Source organism: Cnephaeus nilssonii (assembly GCF_951640355.1).
Source record: "Cnephaeus nilssonii genome assembly, chromosome: 9".
Lineage (NCBI taxonomy): Eukaryota > Metazoa > Chordata > Mammalia > Chiroptera > Vespertilionidae > Cnephaeus > Cnephaeus nilssonii.
This window is the reverse complement of record NC_137080.1, coordinates 36550704-36575989: the sequence shown is the minus strand read 5'-3', so window position 1 is coordinate 36575989 and position 25286 is coordinate 36550704. Positions and strand designations below refer to the sequence as shown.

Genomic DNA, 25286 nt, shown 5'->3' with positions numbered 1-25286 from the left:
TTGGTGTGTGTTTTTTTGGTGTCAAAGGATGTGTTTGTTCAGGTTACAAATACAATCTATTGCCCAATCACCAGTTTGATCAAGAAGGTAACTACAAAATGACTAGCCAGAGTTAAGAAGACAGTTCAGTCACTAAATTAAGTAAAATTAAGAACTACAGCAGAATGAAATTAAGACTTTGTTTTCACCAACATAACAACCAGAGCATCTATATTACTGAGTCATACCATCTGTAGAAAGCTCATTTGTTTTTTTAACTTTCACTAACTTCAATTTCATGTATCTTTACTACTTACCTTACATTATCTCTCCCTCCCTATTAGCTACCACTCATCCTCTACTACCCTTGCTTGCTCTTTACTTCCTTTGTTCCTTTCCATTCATTAATGAGCTCTCATTCTTCCAAATCCCTATAGCAATTATATATACCGCTCATTTGAAATTTAACAAATTATTTCTTGTATCATTTATTTTTTTCCATATATCCTAATGTTTTCACATATAGATATATGCTTATATTAACTATTTGGTAAACTGAATGGTCATTCCATATTAAAAGTGTGGTCAATATCACTAACTCCTTTTAGTTATATTTTTAAGTTCTCAAATAATCCAGAAGTCAAATGTTGTTCAGAGCACGGGTTCCATGACAAAATAGATTCAGGTAATCAACATATGTCCAGAAGATTGGGACCATAGGCCCAGGCTAACTCTGGAAGCATTGAGTCCAATAAGTCTAAAAGAAAGAGGGGGAGGGAAGATAGTACCTGATATGGGTAATGGCAGTAAGAACAGAAAGGAAGAGGTGAATAAAAAGAGGGCAGGGCAGGAGAAACCAAGATGGCGGCGTAGGTAAACACCTAAACTGCTGCCTCGCACAACAATTTCAAAACTACAATTAAAAGACAAAACGTCTATCACCCAGAACCACGGGAAAGCTGGCTGAGTGGAAGTTCTACAACTAGAAGGAAAGAGAAAAAGAGGATTGAGACGTGCACAAGCGCTGAAAAGCTGAGGTACGGAGGTGCGCGAATCAGGCTGGTGGTGGGCGACTGGATGTTCTGCTTTTTTTTACCCGAAGGGAGACAAGCTCCCGATTACTCTGAACTCCAGTTTCTGGGGAGACGCTGGGGACCCAAACTCCTACGGGGAGAAGCTGGACTGTCGGCCATCGGTCGGAAAGTGAGGGCGACTTTCTTGCAGAGGTGCACCCAGCAATCATTGTTTACTGCGCTGGGGCGCGGGACATTGGGACTTGGAAACGCGGAAACACAGAGATGGCTGACTGGCAGCCATCGTTGTTTGCCACGCCCTAGCCTAGTGACGCCCTGAGACCCCGCCCCGCACAATCTACAAACCCACCCAAGCCCCCACGCAGTGGCTTTTGCATATAAATGGCCTGCCCTATCGTAGCTTAACCTAACAAACTGCAGCTCTGGTCAGACAGCTCCAAAACCTCCAAACCCCAAGCAAAGAGGAGAAAATTGTAGTTCTCGCTGTAGCTCCTGCTGGATGGCCTCAGACAGTAGCTGACCTGCACCCCATTGGAGATCCAGACACTAGTGTATCTAGTGGTCTGTGTGAGACAACACCAGATTTCAACTACTCACATTCATAAGTGACACATTCAAGAGCAGACTCAGTGAGCACCAAAGCCCCACTGAAACAAGTTCAAGGATATGAAAAAGGACCAACTAGAAATTAAACATACACTGACTGAAATAAAAAATATTATACAGAGACCCAACAGCAGACTAGAGGAACGCAAGAATCAAGTCAAAGATTTGAAATACAAAGAAGCAAAAAACACTCAACTGGGAAAGCAAAAAGAAAAAAGAATCCAAAACTTTGAAGATAGTGTAAGGAGCCTCTGGGACAACTTCAAGCGTACCAACATCAGAATTATGGGGGTGCCAGAAGAAGAGAGAGAGCAAGATACTGAAAACCTATTTGAAGAAATAATGACCGAAAACTTCCCCCACCTGGTGAAAGAAATAGACTTACAAGTCCAGGAAGCGCACAGCAACCCAAACAAAAGGAATCCAAAGAGGACCACTCCAGGACACATCATAATTAAAATGCCAAGGGCAAAAGACAAAGAGAGAATATTAAAAGCAGCAAGAGAAAAACAGTTAATTACCTACAGTGGAGCACCCATACGATTGTCAGCTGATTTCTCAACAGAAACTATGCAGGCCAGACGGGAGTGGCAAGAAATAGTCAAAGTGATGAATAAGCAAGAACCTACAACCAAGATTACACTACCCAGCAAAGTTATCATTCAGAATTGAAGGGCAGATAAAGAGCTTCACAGATAAGAAAAAGCTAAAGGAGTTCATCACCACCAAACCAGTATTATATGAAATGCTGAAAGGTATTCTTTAAGAAGAGGAAGAAGAAAAAAGTAAAGGTAAAAATTATGAACAACAAATACATATCTATCAACAAGTGAATCTAAAAATCAAGTGAATTAAAAATATGAGGAACAGAATAAACTGGTGAATATAGTAGAATCAGGGACATAGAATGGGAGTGGACTGATAATTCTCACGGGGAAATGGGTGTGGAGGGTACGGGAAGAGACTGGACAAAAATCGTACACCTATGGATGAGGGCGAGGTGGGGGGTAAGGGCAGAGGGTGGGGTGGGAACCGGGTGGAGGGAAGCTATGGGGGGGGGGGAAAGAGGGACAATTGTAATAATCTGAACAATAAAGACTTATTAAATTTAAAAATAAAAAAAAAGAGGGCAGGGCAGATTCAATAGGACTTAGTAACTGATATACTAACGCCTAATGATCCAGGATGGTACAAGCAACTCAACAGATAGTGGTACAATTTAGAGACAAGGAAAAGCATTACAGCTTTGAGATGAGGATCAATGTTGATTTTAGTATCAGATATGATGAGTTTGAGATGTTCATGGGTGCATATCGATGGTGGGCTTGGATATGAGAGAACTCAACTAGAGGCAAAAAAAAAAAAAAAAGAGGAGTCATCAGGACAGATAGAAGATTGCTCAGGAAGTGTTTTTCATGAAAAGATGAGAAAGACAATTAGTAGAGAGCTCTTTTGGGAAATGAAACATTGGGGAAAGAGACATTTAAGAAAAAAAGGATCACATAAAGACTCAGGATGTGTGCTCAGAGAAAGAGAAGCCTCCTTCTCCCAAGAAAGGATCCTATATAATAAAAGGCTAATATGCAAATCAACCGAACGGCGAAACGACCAGTCGCTATGACATGCACTGACCACCAGGGGGTAGACGCTCAATATAGGAGCTTCCCCTGGTGGTCAGTGTGCTCCCACAGGAGGAGCGCTGCTTAGCCAGAAGCCGGGCTCATGGCTGGCAAGTGCAGCAGCAGTGGCAGGAGCCTCTCCTGCCTCCAAGGCAGCGCTAAGGACCCCTCGGGGGATGTCCGACTGCCGGCTAAGTTGGCACGCACACATCCCCCGAGGGGTCCTGGACTGCGAGAGGGCACAGGCTGGGCTGAGGGACCCCACATACACACACACCCCAGTGAACAAATGTCGTGCACTGGGTCTCTAGTATTGTTATAAAAACCAAGAAGGGTTTACTTCCTCCCACAAGGGAGAACAGATGACTATTTCAAGTGTTGAGAGAACTGTCTATTGGATTTTCAGCCTCTGTTGGAGGTATCCAGGAAGCTTTGAAAGAACAGTTTTTCTCCACTGAAAAGATAAATTCTATGAGTATAGATATCACATCTGTCTTGTTTATAGTTATTTATTGCACAGAGAACAAGGCCAGTCATGTGGTGGACATTCATTAAATGCTTTTTGACCTACACTGAAAGTGGAAATAAAATCAGATTGCAACAAAAGCTAGCTGTCCTTGATAGTTAATGGTGAGGAGAAACCACCTGGCTATAAATAGAAGAGCACTAAGAGCTCAGAGAGGTAGTTTCAGATTGTTCAGCTTTGTTCGGTAGGAGAGACTTCAACATTTTTTAAATATGGAGAGTGAACAATCCATGGGGAACAGAAAATAAACATCTGCTCAGACTTCACATATGACTGCTTCCAGAATTACTTGCTAACTTTAGCTCAAAGAAATATCTAATTGTTAAAGACTTGAAATTTTAAAAAATGAGTAGGGGAAAAAAATCAAGCAACATTGGCTCATGATACAGAACAGGGGCTCCTTATAAATGAGTATAGGAAAATCAGCTACTAAACCATTGTATCTTTTCCCCAGTTTCCTACCTTCCTTTACTTCTAACTCACAAATTCTTTAAAGATGCCCCTAAAGCAGTGGCAACAAGACCTTGTGAAAGTCAGAGGTCAGTAAAGGTGGGGTGGTTAGAAGGGGGAACAACTAAGGAAAAGGGCAAGAAAAAGAAAGAACTGAAAGATCCTTAAGGAAGGGTGTTGTTCTTAAAATAAAAAACTACCAACAGCCAAGACCGGTTTGGCTCAATGGATAGAGCGTCAGCCTGTGGACTGAGGGGTCCCAGGTTCGATTCCGGTCAAGGGCATGTACCTTGTTTGCGGGCACATCCCCGGTGGGGGGTGTTGCAGGATGTTTCTCTCTCATCGATGTTTCTAACTCTCTATCTCTCTCCCTTCCTCTCTGTAAAAAATCAATAAAATATATTTTAAAATAAATAAATAAATAAACTACCAACAGAGCTTCAGTTGTTAATATAGTGACATGGTAAGACCCAAGTCATTAAAAAAAACAGACAAACCATAATCTCACATAAAATTCCATGCTTCAGGATCCCTCAATTCTAGAAATCTATGGTATCTATTAAATGTGATCAATTTTTAAAAGATCTGATCAAACAAAAATAGTGGTACTGTGTTAGCAGTTTCTGTTATCCTAAAAATATTTCTGAACGTAACACTGAAGCTCCTTGACCTGATTCTGCAGCTTTCTCACTGGCTGGCCTCTTGCTTACATACTACCTCAAGCCACACCAAACTACCTCTAGATGCCCAGCACAAATACTCAGACACTCACCTTCAAGATTCAGCTCAAGCATCCTCTGTCCTTTGTGAAACCTTTTCCTGACAGCCCCATTCCATCTTTCTCTGCCCACCACCCATCCTTTCTTGAAATACATGATTCTAAGCAAAGTGAAATACAAGAGATTGTTACAAAAATTTTGGAAATACAAAATTCAAGAATATCCACCAAAGCAATACCTAACCAGAAGTCTATAGCTTTGCCAACAACAATCCACATCACCCTTAGAGCTACTGGATTTAAACCCTTAGAAATAAGCAATCACAAAACAGAACCATTTTCAAATAGAAATAAATGTACTGTTTTTGCCCAGATTATGAAAGATATAAGTTAAAACATAACTAAGTGTATACTGTGTTGTCTCCCCAGATGTAAATGTGATTATAACTATAATTTTATTAGAGGCCCGGTACACGAAAATTCGTGCATTCAGGGGTTGCGGGGGTCCCTCAGCCAGGCCTGCACCCTCTCACAATCCAGGACTCCTCAGGTAGGGTCCCTAGGCCTGGCCTGAGATCAGGGCCTATTGGGGCTTTCCCAAAGCACTCCTTGTCCTTCTTGATAATGTTTGATTATCTTTGATACCACCAAGCCATCTAGCTGCACTTGCTTCATGGCTCAATCTACAGACCCACCTTTGACTTTCCCTGCTGTGCAGGGGGTGGAGCTAAAAGACTTGGTGGTCCAGCCAGTGCCTTCCTTGAGGGATGCCATGTTTCCAGAGTGACAGGAAGAAAGAGCTGTAGTGCTTTATTCTAAGGTTCTCTGTAACTATCAAAGTTCCTTTGAATGAGGACCAAAACAAAAAACCTGAAAGAATGTTTATTTGACTTCATATATACATTTCAACAAATATAATTTTAAAAATTGTCTGAGCACAAAATACCAATGTTGAAAGTTTCCTTTGATTTTAAAAATTTTATTTTGGCAATGTTTTACTAAGAAAAGTATTATAGCCAAAACCGGTTTGGCTCAGTGGATAGAGCGTCGGCCTGCGGACTCAAGGGTCCCAGGTTCGATTCCGGTCAAGGGCATGTACCTTGGTTGCGGGCACATCCCCAGTAGGGGGTGTGCAAGAGGCAGCTGATCGATGTTTCTCTCTCATCGATGTTTCTAACTCTCTATCCCTCTCCCTTCCTCTCTGTAAAAAATCAATAAAATATATTTTAAAAAAAGAAAATTATTATAATCATATTAATTATTCTTCTTTTACTAAGCTGAAATTCATATAACATAAACTTGACCATTTTAAAGTATACAATTCAATAACTTCCTGTATCTTCATAATGTTGTGCAACTATCATCACTATCTAATTCCAGAACATCCCAAAAAGAAATCCCATACCAATTAAGCAGTTACTCCCCAATGCTCCCTCATCCCAGACCTTGACAACCATTAATCTGCTTTCTGTCTCTATGGATTTGCCTATTCTGTACTTTTCATATAAATGGAATCATACCATATGTGGCTTTTTGTGTCTGGCTTCTTTAACCTAATGCTATTAAGATTTATCCATCTTATAGCAAGCATCAGTACTTCACTTCTTTTTATGGCTGAATAATATTCTATTGTATGTATGTACCACATTTTATTTATCCATTCATCAGCTGATGGACATGTAAATTGTTTCCAATTTTTGGCTATTATAAATAATGCTGCTACAAACGTCTGTGTACAAGTTTTTGTTTGAACACCTGTTTTCAGTTCTATTGGGCATACTCCTAGGAGTAGAACTGATGGCTCATAGGGTAATTCTATGCTTAGCTTTTGGTAGAAACACCAAAATGTTTGCCATAACATCTAAACTATTTTACATTTTCATCAGCAATGTATGAAGGCTCCAATTCTCCACATCCTCTCCAACAACCCTTATTTTCATTTTATTATTATTGCTATTTTAGTGAATGTGAAGTTACCACATTGTGGTTTTGATTGCCTAAGTAACTAATGATATTAAGTATCTATTCAAATGCTTAATGATCATTTAAATAACTCTTGGAAGCACTGTCTATTCAAGTGCTTTGTCCATTTTTAAATTGGGTTGTCTTTATGTGAATACTCATTTTTAAATTCATTGGGCAACCATCTTTTCTCCAATTCTTCAGGTCTACAGACTTATCTATATATATAAAAGCTTAATATGCTAAGTGTCCAACTGTTCGTTCGACCAGTTGCTATGATGCACACTGACCACCAGGGGCAGATGTTCCGACCGGTAAGTTAGCTTGCTGCTGGGGTCAGGCTGATAGGGACAGGGTGAGGCGGGCCGGACATGCCCTGAAGCCAACCTCCAGTGGTCCCTCCCTGTCCTCTAAAATATTTCTTCTAATTAATTTCCTTTCAATGTGCACGAATCCATGCACCAGGCCTCTAGTTTTGTTAATATTTTGGTAGGATATTTCCTATTTTCCTTTAATATATAATATATTGTTCTTTTTGTTGTTGTTAATTCTCACCCGATGGTATTTTTTCCATTGATTTTCTAGAGAGAGTGGAAAGGGTGAGGAGAAGAAAGAGAGAGAGGGGAAGGCATCGATGTGAGAAAGACATATCGATTGGTTGCCTTCCACACGCATCCCAACTATGGCCAGGGATGACACCTGTAATCCAGGTTCATGCCCTAATCAGGAATAGAAACCCATGACCCTTCTGTGCCTGGGCTGATGCTCTAACCACTGAGAAACACCAGCCAGGGCTAATATTTTCTTCATTCTCCTCAGAGTTTACATTTTACAATGCCTCTGGGGCACTGAGGGCCAGTTCACAAGTCTAACATATCTGATAGTAGCTTACTCACTAAGTGAAAAAGACAACATTATGTTAGTAGGTCAAGAGCATCAAAATCACCGTATTTTCCGGCGTATAAGACGACTTTTTAACCCAGGAAAATCTTCTATACACCCAGTCGTCTTATACACCGGAAAATATGGTAACTTGATCATTTAAACCAAGCCAACATTTTCTGAAAACTCCTTTATATGAGACATTATGTGGGTTTTAAGCATGTAATTAATTAAAAGTCCAATGACTGTTTAATGCCTTTACAATGGTTCTATCATTCATTTCATATGTTCTAATACCTTGGCAAAACTTAATTTAAATGATCACCAAATCTCGCCGAAACCCGTTTGGCTCAGTGGATAGAGCATCGGCCTGCGGACTGAAGGGTCCCAGGTTCGATTCCGGTTAAGGGCATGTACATTGGTTGTGGGCACATCCCTGGTAGGGGGTGTGCAGGAGGCAGCTGGTCGATGTTTCTCTATCATCGATGTTTCTAGCTCTCTATCCCTCTCCCTTTCTCTCTGTAAAAAATCAATAAAATATATTTTAAAAATAAAAATAAAATAAAATAAATGATCACCAAATCTCTAAACCTTGAAATGTCATGCAGTTTGCTTTTCACAGCACTCTCTTATGATGAATAACCAAAAACAATGGACACCCTGGAGAAGAAACCCGGGTTACCCAAGATATGTGATCAGTGCTGGTACCCTGCCAGCAGGTGAGGGGATCCCAAGGCAGGTGCTGGGCATGGAGGCCATGGGGGCATAGGCTACCAAGGAGACAGAACTGAACCTCACATCACCCTGCTTGGCCCCGGAGGATGGCTGGTTAGCCAGAGACGGGTAAGATTCCTCAGGGAAGGAACAACCTAAGACAGGCACAGTCACAGAGAGGCCATCAGGAGAGAACCTGGGGGTCAACTGAGGTGGGGCACAGACCCTCACCCCCCAACTTTGCAGGGGCCTGAACCCTCACCCCTTCTGAAGGAAGTCTCCTGCCCCCAGGGCTGCTTAACGTCCCATGCCCAGCTCAAATCGGGACCCGGGTAACAGAGACTTGGCCGACAGCAGCTGCCCTCTCACTCCAAGAATTGTTTGAGTTGTCTTGTACCCATGGTGTGGGGAAGTGGGTTTATGATATCTAAATCCAGCCTACCACCAGGAATGCTCAGGACCTACTCAAGAAGGTAAATAATCCTTTCCACTAATATTTACAGGGTAAAATAAGATTGTTGTTAGAATAATAAATTTAATAGTAAAATAGTAGTCAAGTTTTTAGGCAAATTTAAATTGGCTAGTTGAAACAAGCAAATATTCTAGAAAAATTAATTGTACTGGACAAAAAGGTGTTCCTAAAGTGTTAACTAAAATTTTTATTGCTAGTTCATCTCATGATAAAATTGCACACCATGTAATGAACCTAAAACAGTAATATTATAGTGCAAAAAATTAAAATTTAAAAGCCATCAAGACTACATTATAAAATTTTCAAAAGCCTCCTAATATTTAAATCAAAAAAGGGGGGGATAGTAGAAGAATATCATGTAAGGAAAAATATCCTGTAAGTAAATTACATCTAAAAAATTTGTACTTTAGAAAATTAATTGTAAGGCTAAAAGCAAGACACCCATGAAAAACACACAAGGTGTCAAAACAAACCTGAGGAAAATCATTTGGGCAAAAAATGAAATAGGATCCCAAGTCAAATTTATAGAAAATATTCCTTTATTAACTTTTGGTCGAGAATATGTTTGTATATTTTCAGAAAACAACTCCGAGACCATGTGGATTCCAGCAACAGAGAGGAATCGACAGGACTACTCCAGCCATGAAGACAGAAGAGAAGCAGTCCAGAGATGGAAGACGCTGACGTCACCTTGCCATACTAGCAGTTAGCAGCTGTGCATCACTGCAGGTTGCCCAGGACCAAACCAAGTCGGACCTGCATTACCACCATTTGTCCACCATCCAGAACTGAAATGTCACTGCTGACATGTACACATGTACCCATTGAAATTGGGTCTCAAAAGAACTGTTGGCCCAGAAAGAAACTCACTACAGACTGATTCATTTGCCTTTCAGCATAACCATTATTGCTTGTCTCATTTTCGGTTCTTGTAAGTGTATTTCTAATAGCACATGATCTCACTCATCTAGGGGAAATAATGAACAACATAGACTGATGAACAAGAACAGACCCAGAAACAAGGAGGCATGGATCAGACTGTTGGGCCTCAGAGGGAGGGTTGGGGAGGGTGGGGGTAAAGGGGAGAGATCAACCAAAGGACTTGTGTGCATACATATGAGCCTAACCAGTGGTTAAGGACAACAGGGGGGTGGGGGCATGCATGGGGAGGGGTGTGGGATGGGAATGGGGGGATGAGGACAAATATGTGATACCTTAATCAATAAAGAAATTAATTTAAAAATAAAATAAAATAAAAAAGCAAAAAATATTTTTTAAAAAATGGAACATCTTTCTTTTACAAGAATAATTTTAAAGTATTCTTGGGTTGTAAATATTTTTATTTTAGCAACCTAAAATAGTTGGCAGTACTAAGTAACATTCTTCATGAACAAAAGCATATTACATTTATTAAGAAAGCATATATTGTCTCTATGGAAAGAAGTGCAACAATGCTAATTATGTTTTAAATCCATGGGGACCACTAAAAGGAGTTATGTAAATAACACTGAACTTCTCTTCTGAGCTTGCAGAACATACCACAGGCAAAGAGAAAACCTTAAAATCAAACAGGAAGAACACTGACTTCCTAGAAAGGCAAGACATCACTGACAACAGACATCACATCATCAATAACCAAGACCAGAAGACCATGGAGAAATCTTCAAAGTGCTGAAGAAACAAACTTCAAATTGTATATCCAGCTAAATTGTATTTCAAAAGTGGGGACAAAGTAGACATTTTTGGTCAAAAACGTTAAAAATTTTGTCATTTAACAAGCCCTTGATTAAAGAAACACTAAAAATATACCCCAATAAGGAGTGTGTACAAAAAAAAAAAATCAAGTAGATCTAATTAAGTGCTGACTGTTAAGAAACTAAAAATATACAAAGTTGGGGGCTAGGGGCTTGGGGAAGAGGTTAAGTGAAAACAAGGTAGAAGTAAAATAATAGAAATAAAAGAAAATAGCTGAATTAAAAACTTCTAAGGTCCTTGCATGGAGGGAGCTGGAAAAACTTGAGAATTTAAGTCAAATATGTGTGTAAAAATGCAAGAGTAATTACTAACCTAAAAATAATATAAGTTATTTCCAAACCAGAAGTTTAGGAAAAAAGGAAATAAGGAAAATTCAATCAATACTTCATAAATCAGAAAAGAAGGGGTGGAGGGGGAGAATCAAAGCATCAGACACAGATAATTTAAAAATAAGATAACAGAATTCTAAATATATGAATAGACACATTAATGTAAACAGATTAAACTTTCCCAACTTAAAAAGGATACTTAGATTAGAAAGGATATTAAATTTAAAAGAAAAATCAATTTCACAAAAATCAACCACTATTAGAAGGGTGCTACTGTTTCTCTAGAATAAAGAGCTAGAACAGTAAGCAGAATGGTTATATGTTTTTTTACAATATGCCAGTAGCTTTAACAATCCCACAGACAACTGTTCTGAAAACCCTGATTCACATCAAGTTACATAGCAGCAAATGGAATTAGAATTCCCCAGTGCATTAAGACTTGTTCTTTGGAGAATCAATGACCTTCCCTGCAATATTCTACTCCCATTTCTCAAAAAAAAGCTCTTGACAAGGTAATGATTCAAGGAATAAAGAGTGACTTTTAAGACATTGGACAAGACTTTTTTCATGATCTTTGGCACAGTCTGTGATGCTAATGTAAAAGCAATGATTCATAGTGACCTATTGAGCTTCCTTCATCACAACAACAAAACCAGATGTGTTACCAGGTACCATCAGTTTTAATGGCAAGCCACTTTTCACTGTTTTATCTCTCAACAATCTTTCCAATTTCCAAAATGTGTTCACAAAACAAGAATCTCTGATGGTATCAGCATGCTCTTAAAGGACAAAAAAGAGAAACTAGCTTCATTAAGAAACATCAGAATTCATTCAGTTACTTGCGGAAAGAAAATGGCATCATAACTTCCAATTCCTTTAAAACCATGATTTGAAACTACAAGGAAAAAATGGGAATAATTCGGGAAGAATAATGTCATCTGAAAGAGGCCTTCACTGTTCTGCTCCCAGTCACAAAACATCCAGATTTCAGAGAGCTTCATCTGGACCTCTCCCATCAGATTGTTACTTTTACTTATAAGATTTTGTAAGATTGGGCGTTTGTGTTGGAGCAAATCCAAATAGAGGGAAGTTTCCAGCCTTTTCTTCTTTCTTTTGTTATTATTATTAGTCCTTACCCAAGGTTGTTTTTGCCACTGATTTTTAGAGACAGTAGAAGGAAGAGAGGGAAAGAGAAAGAGAGAGAGAGAAACACTGATGTAAAAGAGACACATGGATTGGTTGCCTCCTACACGTGCCCCAACAGGGCAGATAAACACCCTTGACTGGAATCACACTGGCGACCCTTCAGTGAGCAGGTCGACCCTCTAACCACCGAACAACACTGGCCAGGGCAGTTACAGCCTTTTCAAATTAAACCACCTTCTTGTCAAAACAATTCACACTGTCCAGTATGTTTTCTGGCTGGCAGACATACTAGTAGAGGCTTCTTCAGCTTTGTTGGCTTCTAGCTTCTATTAGCACAAATATTGCCTTACAATAAAAAGCATGATTTTGTATCCCTGTATACTTAATCTTTACAGTAAGATCAAAGGACACAGTTTTTGTCCTGCTTCCATTTTCATTTTTTTATTGTATTTCAAAAACATGTTTCCATAGTTTCTGAGCCTTTTGGCTAAGATCAACTGTAAAAATATTTTTCCATTTAAACTAAACTCTACATAAATACAGATGGCATGGTAAATGTCCCTGTACATAACCTAACTAGATATACTAATGCTCCATGACACCCTATATTTGTAAAAATACCCAAACAATTTTAACTTTCGGGGGGGGGGGTGTGAGGGCATTTTTAAAAAGGAAATTTTCAAAGTAATAGAAAAATACATTTTTAAAACCTTTTAAATTAATTACATTACATCACAATTTAAATTAATTGTGCTCAGTAATTATTTAGCTCAGTAATTCTAAAATTATAAATCCTAAATATCATTAAGACAATCAATGTTCAAAAGATGGTTTTCAAGTAATCAAAAAGCTTATGCAGCTTTTCTCATCTTATATATCATTAACATCTTTGAAATATCCATGTACTGTTTATATTAATGAAACTATTTTATATTAATATCAATCATCATCTAATATCAATAACAGAATAAATAATATATTTATATCCACTTACTGCAATCTCTCTACAAGCCGACATGGATATTCCTGTGCCTTCAATTTGCTTCAATGCATATTCCTTTTCATCTTTTCTGCATATGAACACAAAAAAAATTATTTTTTCTATATATTTTCAGATTTAAAATTGTAATTACAAAGACAATGAAAATGTACTAGTCTCTCAGTGATATGTAAACACTCTCACATGCATGCACTGCATATTGTTTCTGATACTTCAACTACAGAAATACAAAATACCAAAATAAACTCATGTCACAATGAAAATACCAGAAAGAGCCAAAACATAAAATTCAAAATTAAAACAGAACAGGATACTGAACAAGGCACTGGTTTCAAAAAGTAAACTGGTATGGCTTAGTGGTTGAGCGTCAACCTATGAGTCAGGAGATCATGGTTCGATTCCCCATCAGGGCACATTCTTGGGTTGGGGCTCAATCCCCAGTAGGGTGCATGCAGGAGGCAGCCGATTAATGATTCTCTCTCATCACTGATGCTTCTATCTCTCTCTCCTCTCTCTTCCTCTCTGAAGTTAATAAAAATATTTTTTAAAAGTAAATAAACATAAATATCAACTCAAGTATACTGCAAGATAATTCTACTCCTATCTTAATTATCTGAAGTCTATGAAAGCATTTTATAAACATTAACTACAAAAATAAATGCCAGATGTAAACTCCTATATTTGTTTAAAGTAATTTCATAGTCTCAGAATCGTTTATTAGGAGGGAGAAACTATAGAAGAATATTGACCCGCTGGGACACCCTAGTTCTCACATAGTATAGGGAACATTCAAAAGCTCCATTAACTTGCCGAAACCGGTTTGGCTCAGTGGATAGAGCGTCGGCCTGCGGACTCAAGGGTCCCGGGTTCGATTCCGGTCAAGGGCATGTACCTTGGTTGCGGGCACATTCCCAGTAGGGGGTGTGCAAGAGGCAGCTGATCGATGTTTCTCTCTCATCGATGTTTCTAACTCTCTATCCCTCTCTCTTCCTCTCTGTAAAAAAATCAATAAAATATATTTTTAAAAAAAGCCCCATTAACTCAACATAAAGCCTTGGAAAGACTTAGAAACTCCACCACCATCTCAAGAACTCTTGGAAAAACCCAGGAGTTACAGTGAATTTTCCAAATAATGGAGGTAGGATCAGGGATTGTGGGGAACCACAGTAGTTACCAGGATGCTTAACCAAGTGAAGACAGCAGTTCAAAAATGGTGATACAGTTCATAAAAATAGTAATAGTATATCAGATGAGTGGCTAGGCCACACAGTATCCTCAGGGTGCTGACACCAGAATCAGCCACACTAAGGCCCCAGCTGCATGTCACAAATGTGGTTCATATTGAGGGTTGTTCTGATAAGAGGAGTATAACCCATACTCTCTAAATTTTGTCTTTTGATTATATTAGAGCCTCACTAAAGTATCACCATGTCATGATGCTTTGTTTTGCCAAATGATAGTACCTTAGTGGTGCCACACCCTGTCCTACATACCTATTTCTCATTTTCCCCATTCTGTGTTTACAAGCAGATAAATCAGATTAAGAGGTTATTTATAATATGCATTTAAAACAACTTAAATGGCCGAAACCGGTTTGGCTCAGTGGATAGAGCGTCGGTCTGCGGACTGAAAGGTCCCAGGTTCGATTCCGGTCAAGGGCATGTACATTGGTTGCGGGCACATCCCTGGTAGGGGGTGTGCAGGAGGCAGCTGGTCGATGTTTCTCTCTCATCGATGTTTCTAGCTCTCTATGCCTCTCCCTTCCTCTCTGTGAAAAATCAATAAAATATATTTAAAAAAATAAATAAATAAAAAATAAAACAACTTAAATGCCTTTTGAAGGTTTTCACAAACATCTATGTTTTGGGCAAATAATTGAGTAACAGTTACTTTCCCCCACAATCAGTGTGAAAATTATATCCATTACTCTTCCAGTACATGGCATTCAAGATAAATAAGCATTTTTTTTACTTTCTTCTTTATTTTTTTATTTTTTTTTTTATAAGCAGCATTTTAATAAAAAGAAAACACACCAGCTGAAACCGATTTGGCTCAGTGGACAGAACATCGGCTTGTGGACTGAAAGGTCCCAGGTTCAATTCCGGTCAAGGGCATGTACCTTGGTTGCGGGCACATCTCCAGTAGGGGATGTGCAGGAGGCAGCTGATCGATGTTTCTCTCTCATCGATGTTTCTAACTCTCTATCCCTCTCCCTTCCTCTCTGTAAAAAATCAATAAAATATATTTTTTTTAAAAAGAAAGAAAACACACCAGATATTTCAACAGGATGGACTGCTATCAATTAATAAAATAATAATTATGAAGGTCATTAGAAACATGAAAAATGTTTACCATTTACTACTGAGAATTACACAAGTTATACCATATAAAAATATTCATATATCTAGACATATGTTGAGGTAATATAACTAATGAAAAGCAGTTGTGTTAAGATGGAGAAAGTTATGTTAATTAGCTTTAGTACTAACATTACTAAATGTCTTTTAAGTAAGAATTGAAGGAACAAAGAAAAGAGCCAAAATAATTTGACACTCAGAAAATAGTCACCTACTAAAACAATCTTTAGTATTTTCAAAGTGCTATCTTAGGTATGTTTTCAAGAGCAAAGTAAAAAACATGAAAAGCTTAAGTGATCATTTTTCCTTTTTCTCTGTCCTGTTTCCTCCAAACATAAAACAAGACTTTCAAACTACTCAGAAGCCACTAAGAAGTACAAGCAGCAGGTGACTGAATGTCATTAAAGCCAAATGTCTCCCCTCACCTACAATATAGAGTATCCCAAAAAATGTATACACACTTTGAATAATTAATTATAAAGGCAGCGCTTATTAAAATACATTACATTTTCAAAATTAAGCTATCAGCTGTTACAGAGTATATGCATTTTGGGGGTACACCCTATATATGTGTGGGTATGTGAGAGCCCTTGTGCCTGAGAACTTAACACAATGCTTACAATGTAAAGTTCATAATTTAACAATTAAATTAACTAGTAGGCATCTATTACAGAATATTTAAGTATAATAAATTATAAAAATAAAATTATATAAGCTTTCTGAAAAAAATTTAATTTGAAAGCAGAATTTTTTAAAACAAGTATTTCAATACTCAGTTTCCCTAAATAAAGTCTTCCAGAAGCTCATGTAATTGCACAGTTTTATTTTTAATACTGTAAAGAATATTACACAATCTGGATAGGTTATCGTTGCTATGGAAACTATAAAATTTTTGCAGTGAATCAAAAAGTACAAAATTAACACATCACATTAATGACTTCAGAATTTTACATTGAGGCTGTCAAAGGCATTTGAAAGCTTGAGCAGAACAGACTGAAGTATAAGCTTCTTATTCTGAATTATGTGGATAGGAACTAGGAACAAACCCAGTAATTATTTCACTTAATAAATTTAAATATAACTTCCATCTGTTAAATTAATAAAATACTCCAAGGTCTGAAAACTTAAGAATTATTTGCAACTTTCAGATTGAGAATCCAAGTACATATATCATTACCATTTCTCCTGTATGTTAACTGTCAGGTAGTAAGTGATGATATGGCCCCTCTGAGGTTCACCATATGAACAAGTGGCAGAATCCCAGGGGGCATATGGGACCCACTTTCACCATGGTACTATGTCAGTGCCAATCTTTGGTCACATGCCACAAGGCCCACAAATATTTCAATGACTAGCACACGGGGCAGGGAAACTTTACTGCTCTCAATCCATGTGAGTGCCCCTCTCCAGGAATTCCTTCAAATGGAAGTGACAAGTCATCCCCACAGCTTCTATGCCTCAGGCATATATAACATTAAATGCCATAGGTATAATTTGTTCTTTTACATAAGAGGCTGAAAAGAGGTGAACCTTACCTATACTGTTATGATGGTCTGGCTTTTACAGGCAGCTCAGTTCTTTCTTAAAGCTATTTTATTTCTAAATAAAAGTAGTTTATTGTTTACTATAGTAAAGACAGACAAAGCAATTTCAAAGCCTTCAGGTAAACTGCTTTCTAAATTTTAGGGCATATTAGATACTATGCTAAGTTAGAGCACCTACATATTGAAAATAATCAAAGTAGTTTACTAAATAAATCCAGGAGAACTAAAAATATATAAATTTGTACTATAAACATAGATATATTTAACATAGAAATTTTTTAAATTTAATGCCATTTCTCCTATATGTTAGTAATGTGTAGCAAAACTATGAAGGTTTTACTCTCAACAGTCACAAAGAAAGTATTTGTTCAACAGGAACATTATGTAACAACAAAACAAAAAAATAAAAAATTTGGCAGACACTGTGATCCTATTACTTTTTCCCTCTGAGACACTATGTTCTGAAAAACTCTTGATGCAAGCAATTCTATAGATAGAAGAAACAATAAAAAGCACATAGTTGTGCAAATTGTAGAAATCATTGCCTTAAAATTTCTACCAGACTCAGTAGTAATATTTAAATGTAATTCAGGGAAGAATTGCTCAAGCTAAAGAAACAAGTTCAGTAGGAACATGTCTTAAATGAAATCTTAGGAACTGGTTTAATGAAAAAGATAGTCTTATACCTTTCAATAACGTACAAACTTGGTGACCAGCCTCCAGTCACTTTTAGCAAGGTGAAGCACCATGCAGCAGCCTGTACGCACAAGTATGGTTAAGGTCTGGCCAAAACTCCATTTGTTATCATCGGAACTAAACAGGTCCAGGGCTTGTTTTTGGCTCCTATCAATAACACCATAAGGTGTTCAGATCAGCTCTGAGCCATCTTTGGTCCCAAGAACCTTTGACAGACAAAAATCTAGAAGTATCTTTTTTAAAAAAAGATGAGGGAATTCAAGCTCAAGCAAGGCTGAGAGAAAATTTTTAGTCTTCAAACTAATAGGGTTAAAATCCATTTTTGTTTCTAAGGAAAACAGAAGTACCTTACAAACTTATTTTACATCAACCAACAAACAAACACTGAGTAAATATTGCATGCCCCAACACTATGCCAAACTCTGAGGGTGAACAAAATTAGACTACCCTGGATAGCTGAGTTCAAAATCCAGCTGAAAGAGATTCTGGGTGAGTGGGAAATATAGATAAATAACTGATATGACTCCCTCTGCACTCAAGAGGTATGCATAACAGGAACAGAAAGAATGAAACTAAAATTTCTTCCAGAGCTTTAAGAAAGGAAATTAACTACTTGAGTAATGCCTTTAAGAGAACAGTTTCCAGAGAGAAGGGATGAGGAGATACAGAATTCCAGGCAGAAGTGTAGCATGAGAAAATTAAAAGGCATCTTCAGAAAACCACTGGTATTTAGTATGGCTGGCAGCTGGGGGCATGACAACAAGAGGCAAGAGATGAGAATAGAAAAGTAAAGGGAATGGACCATGTGAGCTAGCAAAGAAGCTTATACTTCATATGTAAACAATGTGGAGCCAGAGGTTTTTAGAACAGAGAAGGTACATTAACAGATCTTTGCTCAGAAGGATAACTGTGATGGTAGACCAAATATTTGGTAGGTTGCATCAAATGTTCAGACTAGAAAAGATGAAGGAGATTAGAATAGTGACAGAGAACAAATATGGATTTCAAAAGGCATTTGAATCAGAACTGACAGATTTGATAACCAATTTGATTTTGTAGATCAAAGAAAGATTCTGAAGACAGATAAAGTTTCTACTTTGTCTAATTGTGCAAATGATAACACCATTAACCAGAGAAATGATGATGTGAATTAAAAAAAAAATGGAGACCAGATAATATGAGTCTATTCTAAAGGCAATGAAAGTTATGTATGAAGATTAATCTTAGTAGGAAGAACTGAAATTAGAAGTGTGAAAAACTAATTAATTAGGAGGTTACTGTAAATGTAAGAAGGTGAGAACCTGGATTAGTGAAATAGAAAGTTAGCTCTAAAAGGGGCTTAAGACAACCTCCTCATTTTAAAGATGAAGAAGCTAGGCCAACAGCTAGAAGCAGAGTTGAGACAAAATCTTCTAATTCCAAGTACAACATTCTCCATAACAAAGTGGTAACAGTAAGACTAGAGAAAAGAAGGAACACTTGTGACAGTAATTTTTAAGGAGGAATTGGCAGGACCAAATGAATAAATAATGACTAAGATGATTGGATCAGGTTAAGTCTGAGGTTCTGAGCTTGGTTGATGGGGAAGATGTATCATTGAGAACAAGAGTTGGGTCAGATCTCAGAATATTCTTCAACTCATAAATGATTCTTTTACATAGAAAAAATTTTCAACCCAAAATGAAAGTATCTGAGAAGTTCCAAGAGGAGATATCCTAAAGATGTTTCTTGAGGGCCTATCATAGTAGTTTCAGATTGAAAGGCCTTGAGCCTACATGAGATACTGGATTAGAGGAAGCAGCACATAGATGACTTTGTTGGTGCCCAGGAAAAAACTTGAGTCAAGGAGGAAAGGAGACAGAGAGAGGAAAGAAGAGATGAAAGAACAATTTCTGAGCACTTCTCTCTCACAAACAATTTTATGAATTCATCCTTCAGATTTTCTTTTCAAAACTCTAAGAGTAAAATTCCAATAATTAAATCATCAGAATAACAGTATCCAAGATGGTACGGTATGACCAGTTTTTATAACCATGTGTTACCAGTAAGACATTCTTCAAACAATATGACACCTGAGTCTTGCCAACAATTTTTTTTCTTCAAGAAGAATGTTGGCATAAATCAATGTTATATCCCTCTTCTTTAATATGTGATGATTTGGCTTAGCTGATTAAGAGCCTTCATATCACACATACAAAATAAGGAAAAAAACTTGGAAAAACAAAACTCAAAAAAGATTAGTTTTACATTGGTGTCATTATTCAATATCATAAACTCAATATTCACACAGCCTGGTAGTAATGATTCCTTACTTGGGAACTCTTTCTTTATTATGTCATACCATAATATTTTAAAATTTTTTATCATGAAATTTTCCCAAAATGAGCAAATAAATGACAGCCTGGCCAGTGTTTCGCGGTAGTTGGAGCATTGGCCCGTGGACTGAAGTGTCCCGCATTCAATTCAGGTCAAGGGCACATACCTCAGCTGCAAGTTCCCTGACCCTAGTTGGGGTGTGTGCAAGAGGCAACCAATCAATATGTCTCTCTCACATGGATGTTCCTCTCTGTATCTCCCTCTCCCTTCCACTCTTTTTAAAAATCAATGGGAAAATATCCTTGGTGAGTTTTAACCAAAAAAATAAAAACAGCTATAAAAGTTTCTGTATATTATTTAGGAGCTAACAAAGTGCCTTGCAAATAGTAGAAACTCAACTATTGTTGAATTGAAATAAACTTATTAGTCTTTTTTAAATGATTTTAGAAAGAGAGGAAGGGAGAGAGACCTGAAACCTTGCATATCAAAAGAGAAATTAATAGTCAAGATGTCAACAGCAATACTTCATATTTAAATATATAGCTTTTCATCATACTATTGAACGTTCTGCCAAACCTAGACTACTGAGGAATCTTCTTTTGATAAAATTTAGGTTTTGCATGTTTTTCATAGCTTATCTTAACTATTGTGACAACACAGAATGTGATATTATAAGAAATATATATTTCAAACTTCCTCCACTGGCTCACAGCTCCTAAAACCCCTGTAATTTCCTAAGTGATTAGAGCATAGGAGTACCTTTTACCATAATATTTTTATTCCTGGAACAGCTCCAGAAGGATAAATGAAATAAGTTATTTTATTCATAACAAGCCCCTTTCAACCACACCTGAGTTTTGGAAAGTCCCTAGATAACCAGTGGACAGGCGGCTGGTCAGGGAAACATATCAGGTGATTACAACTTTCAGCCCTTCCCACCCCCAAGAGGGGGACTAGAGGTTGAACTAATAACCAATGGTCACAATTTAATCAATCATGCCTACATACTGAATATGCCATAAAAATCCCTAAAGTACAGAGTTCAGAGAGCATCTAGGTTGGTGAATCAGAACACGTCCACTTGCCAGAAGGGCAGCACACCCTAAAACTTCATAGGGATAAAAGTTCCTGTGCTTGGGACCCTTCCAGGTATAGGCCCAGCCCTATGTATCCTTCATGTGGCTGTTCATTTTTATCCTTTATATATTCTTTGTAATAAACCAGTAATCTAGTAAGTAAACTGTTTTCCTGAGTTGTGAGGCATTCTAATAAATGATTGAATCTGAGGAGGGAGTCATGGGAACTTCTGATTTGAAGCCAAGTCAGAAAGAAGATGGGGACAACTAACTTGGGGACCCAACACTTGTGTCTAGCATCTGAAGTGGGGTTAGGGGACAATTGTGTGGGACTGGGCTCTTAACCTGTGGAGTCTGTACCAACTCCAAGTAATTAGTGTCAAAACTGATTTAAACTGTAGGATACCCAGCTGATGTCAGAGAATTAGTATCGAAAAAAATACACACATTATCTGGTATCAGAAGTATTTTGGGGAATGTTGGATGTAAGTGGAGTTGTGAATAGAGAAACAGAATTTTCTCTTTCAGAAAATCTAGTTCCTAATATTATATTAAGTACCCTTACCAGAACCCAAACCATTTGAACCATTATAATCCACAATTTCTTAAATAAACTTGAAAGAAAAAAAGTGAATTCCTTCAAAGAACTTTACTTGAAACTTCAATCAACATAGCACATAAATCATAAAGTATAAAGTCAGCTATTAGCTATTAAGAATTACTTTTCTTCTAAAAAGTTTCCATATAGGTTGACCTGAATTAGTCTGTATAAAAACCTAATGTTGTTAAGTGGTCCATTTCTTAGGAATGTCAACCTAAGATCAAATTCTAATCACTAGAAAGCTAAAAAAACAAGAATTTAAGAAAATAAAGCTACTGCCCATCCAAGAACAGAATATCAATAATAATAAGCCAATCAATTCATAATTTACGAGGAAAAACGGTATTTTTTCTTTTAATATTGAATCATCTTTAAAACATAAAAATACTATCCAGTATCACAACACATTTATAAGTTATTAATAACTGTTACATTTATATATTCTTAGTATGAAGCAGGCATCATTCTAACAGCGTCAATTACATGAACTCTTAATTCTCATAACATATTGTGAAGCACGTACTTTTACTACCCCCATTGTACAGATGAGGCCAATGAGCAGAGAAGTTAAGAAACTCACTACAGATGACCCAGTTAGTTAAGTGGAAGTCTGGCTCCAGAGTTTGTGTGCTTTTAATCACCACAGTTTCGTTTCTTTATATTCCTCTTCTGGGAAAAGGGAATAGCATGTGTCAGGCTCAGAGACAAAAGAGCACAATGCATGTGACGTTCAGTAAGGCTGGCTTAGAACAGAGGAAAGTAAGTTAAAGCTGAAGAAGGAGGAGGCAGGACCAAATCAAGCAGAACAGGTAAGCCCACAGTAAAAACAAACTGGACTTCCTCTCAAGGAAAAAAGGATTTTAAATACTCTGTGCTTTTGTGAATAGTTTGGGGGTGAAGAGGACACAGGGAGACTTAAGAGGTAGTTAAGAGGTCTTTGCAGTAATTTAAGAGATGATTATAATCTAAATTAGGATGGTGGCAGAGGGATGGCTCTGAAATACCATTAGGAAACAGTATCAACTGAACATGAGGTTAAGAAACAAGAGAAAGAAAAGCAAGAATGATTCTGTTTCTGGCTTGGATAACTGGGTGACCGTGGTGCCATCCACTGAGTTAAGAAAGAAAAGAAAAAGAAAAAAGACTGGGGTAGTTTTAGAAAAATTGAAGCTGAGAGTACTGTGGTGTTGTCTAAATGGGGATGTCCGCAAGGCATTTTGATGAATTTGTACTTAGAAGGAAGATATGGACTGAGATAGAGATGTGAAAATATTTAGAAATTGAAAATGTAAGAACAGAGGAGAGAATAGAACTCAAGGACATCATTTAAGAAAAAGGATACTACAGTATTAATAATGTATACTACATTATCTCATGCTTAACACTGCTAAGTGGCTTCCAATTATTTCACTCTGGTCTCCCCACTAAGTTCTCTGAAAGCTGTTATACCTCCTATAGACCTTTGCAATTCCACAACTTTTAGAATATTAATGGCTGTTAGAGGTACTTAACCAACTGAGATATGAAGAACAGATAAATTCAATATTCTTGATTTTAGGAAAATCCTTTTATAAAATCCTTTGATCTTCCATTTTTTTCTCTGGGCTTTCGCTCTCTCTGTACTTGTTGCACTAATTGCTCTAACCCAGCAGACAACTGATAATATAGGAGTTATATAATGGTTCAGTGATCTACTCTCGCATACTCAACACCTAATAGCAAATTAATTTAAGAGGAAAACAGAGGAGAGTGGTACTCATTTAAAATAAGACAAAATTTGTTCTATAGAATTTACTACTATGATATAAATTTTATTATAGTTTTATATTATACTGTCAAATCACAAAATACTTGCTGTTTTGGCTCTCAGTCTTTTCCACACTCACTGATGTCCCTGATCTCTCAAATTGTACCCTTTTCCCCTTCCTCCCTTCCTCCTTTCCTCCCTTCCTCTCTTCCTTCCAAACAATGTCAAGCTTCCAGAAATTTATGAACACTCTAGCCCAGTGGTCGGCAAACTCATTAGTCAACAGCCAAACATCAACAGTACGATTGAAATTTCTTTTGAAAGCCAACTTTTTTAAACTTAAACTATATAGGTAGATACATTGTTATTAACTTAATTAGGGTTCTCCTAAGCTGGCCTTTGCTAAAAACTCAAGGGGCCAAAGAGCCACATGTCGCTCACAAGCCACAGTTTGCCGACCACTGCTCTAGCTTAAGGCCAAACCTCTCTTCTTTGCATTCTCCAAGCACATCTCTATACTATAGACATGACATTCATCCCATACCACTTTGTATGGTAACTTTTCTGTAGTGTGTGATTTAAAGAGCTTAGGGCATGGAATCATACATCTATTACACTGAGTCACGGAGCTAATAAGTTATACCCACATGTTACCAGTTTTTGCATATGCAAGTTGGAAATAATAAATCTAACACAACAGAATCATTTTAATGATAAATGAGATCACATAACTAAGTGACCTAGCACAGTGTCAGCACCCACTTCATGCTCAATGTCAGTTCCTACATCAAAACTATAAACTTTTCTTAAAGGAGTATGAAAGAAATCTGTGACTAGATACTTCAATTAGAACATTCATGAAGGATACAAGAATATGACTTTTTAGCAAACAGATAATCAGCAAAAAATTTGAACATGAAATTTGAAATTCACATTTCCTATATGGATAATAAGTTTCTATCATTATCATGTATGTCTTTATAGACATCACAATACCTTGCAACTAACAATCAAATATTTGGTCAATTCATGGATTGGAGGGCTGATATTATTATCTGCCTTTTCTAATAAAATAGAGGTTGACAGTGAGAGTCTAGAATTAGTTTGTTATTCAATATATACTTATGCATCTTGAATACTTCGAGGGTTGCAATAATATACTGAGGTATATACTAGTATAGTGTTTGCCCTAATGGAGTTCACAAGAGTGTAGAGGAACTTAGTCATGTGCATATTTACTAAATATAAGGCATTATATGAAAACTGCCTGAATCCCATAATTTAAAATATTTTTATCACCATCAATTTAATCCTATCTGTCTCGCAGAAGTTTAGGTGAGGGGAAGGGGCTGGGAAGAGAGAAAGAGTCCTCCTCTGACATGCTATGAGTACTACTTTACATCTTTTATACTACTGATTAGGATAACCTATCGAGATTATCATACTTCATATAGAGAAACTAGATGGGGTTTTTCCACTAAGATCAGGCAAATGTCTGTTGTCACCACGCCTATTCAATCTCATGCTGGAAGTCCTAGCTAATACAATAAAATAAGAAAAGGAAATAAGTATGCCAATTGAGAAGGGGGAAAAATTGTTTTTGTTCACAAATGATGTGATTGTCTTTGGAGAAAATCCCAAATAATCAACAAGAAACTCCTAGAACAAGAAAACGATTATAGTAAGGTTGTAGAATACAACTTTAATATACAAAAGTCAATCTTGATCTGTGTTAAACTAATTAAGTCGGCTGGCCT

At 37.3% G+C, this 25286-nt stretch overlaps 1 protein-coding gene across 2 annotated transcripts in view; it reads right to left on the bottom strand.

Moving 5' to 3' along the window:
• Window positions 1–25286, bottom strand: part of CDK19 (cyclin dependent kinase 19) — a 120816-nt gene that overhangs the window by 67430 nt on the left and 28100 nt on the right. For both annotated transcript variants that reach the window (XM_079781119.1, XM_079781120.1), the window contains one exon: window positions 13187–13262. In XM_079781119.1, the coding sequence (XP_079637245.1) occupies window positions 13187–13262 (76 nt within the window). The remainder of the gene's footprint in view (window positions 1–13186; window positions 13263–25286) is intronic.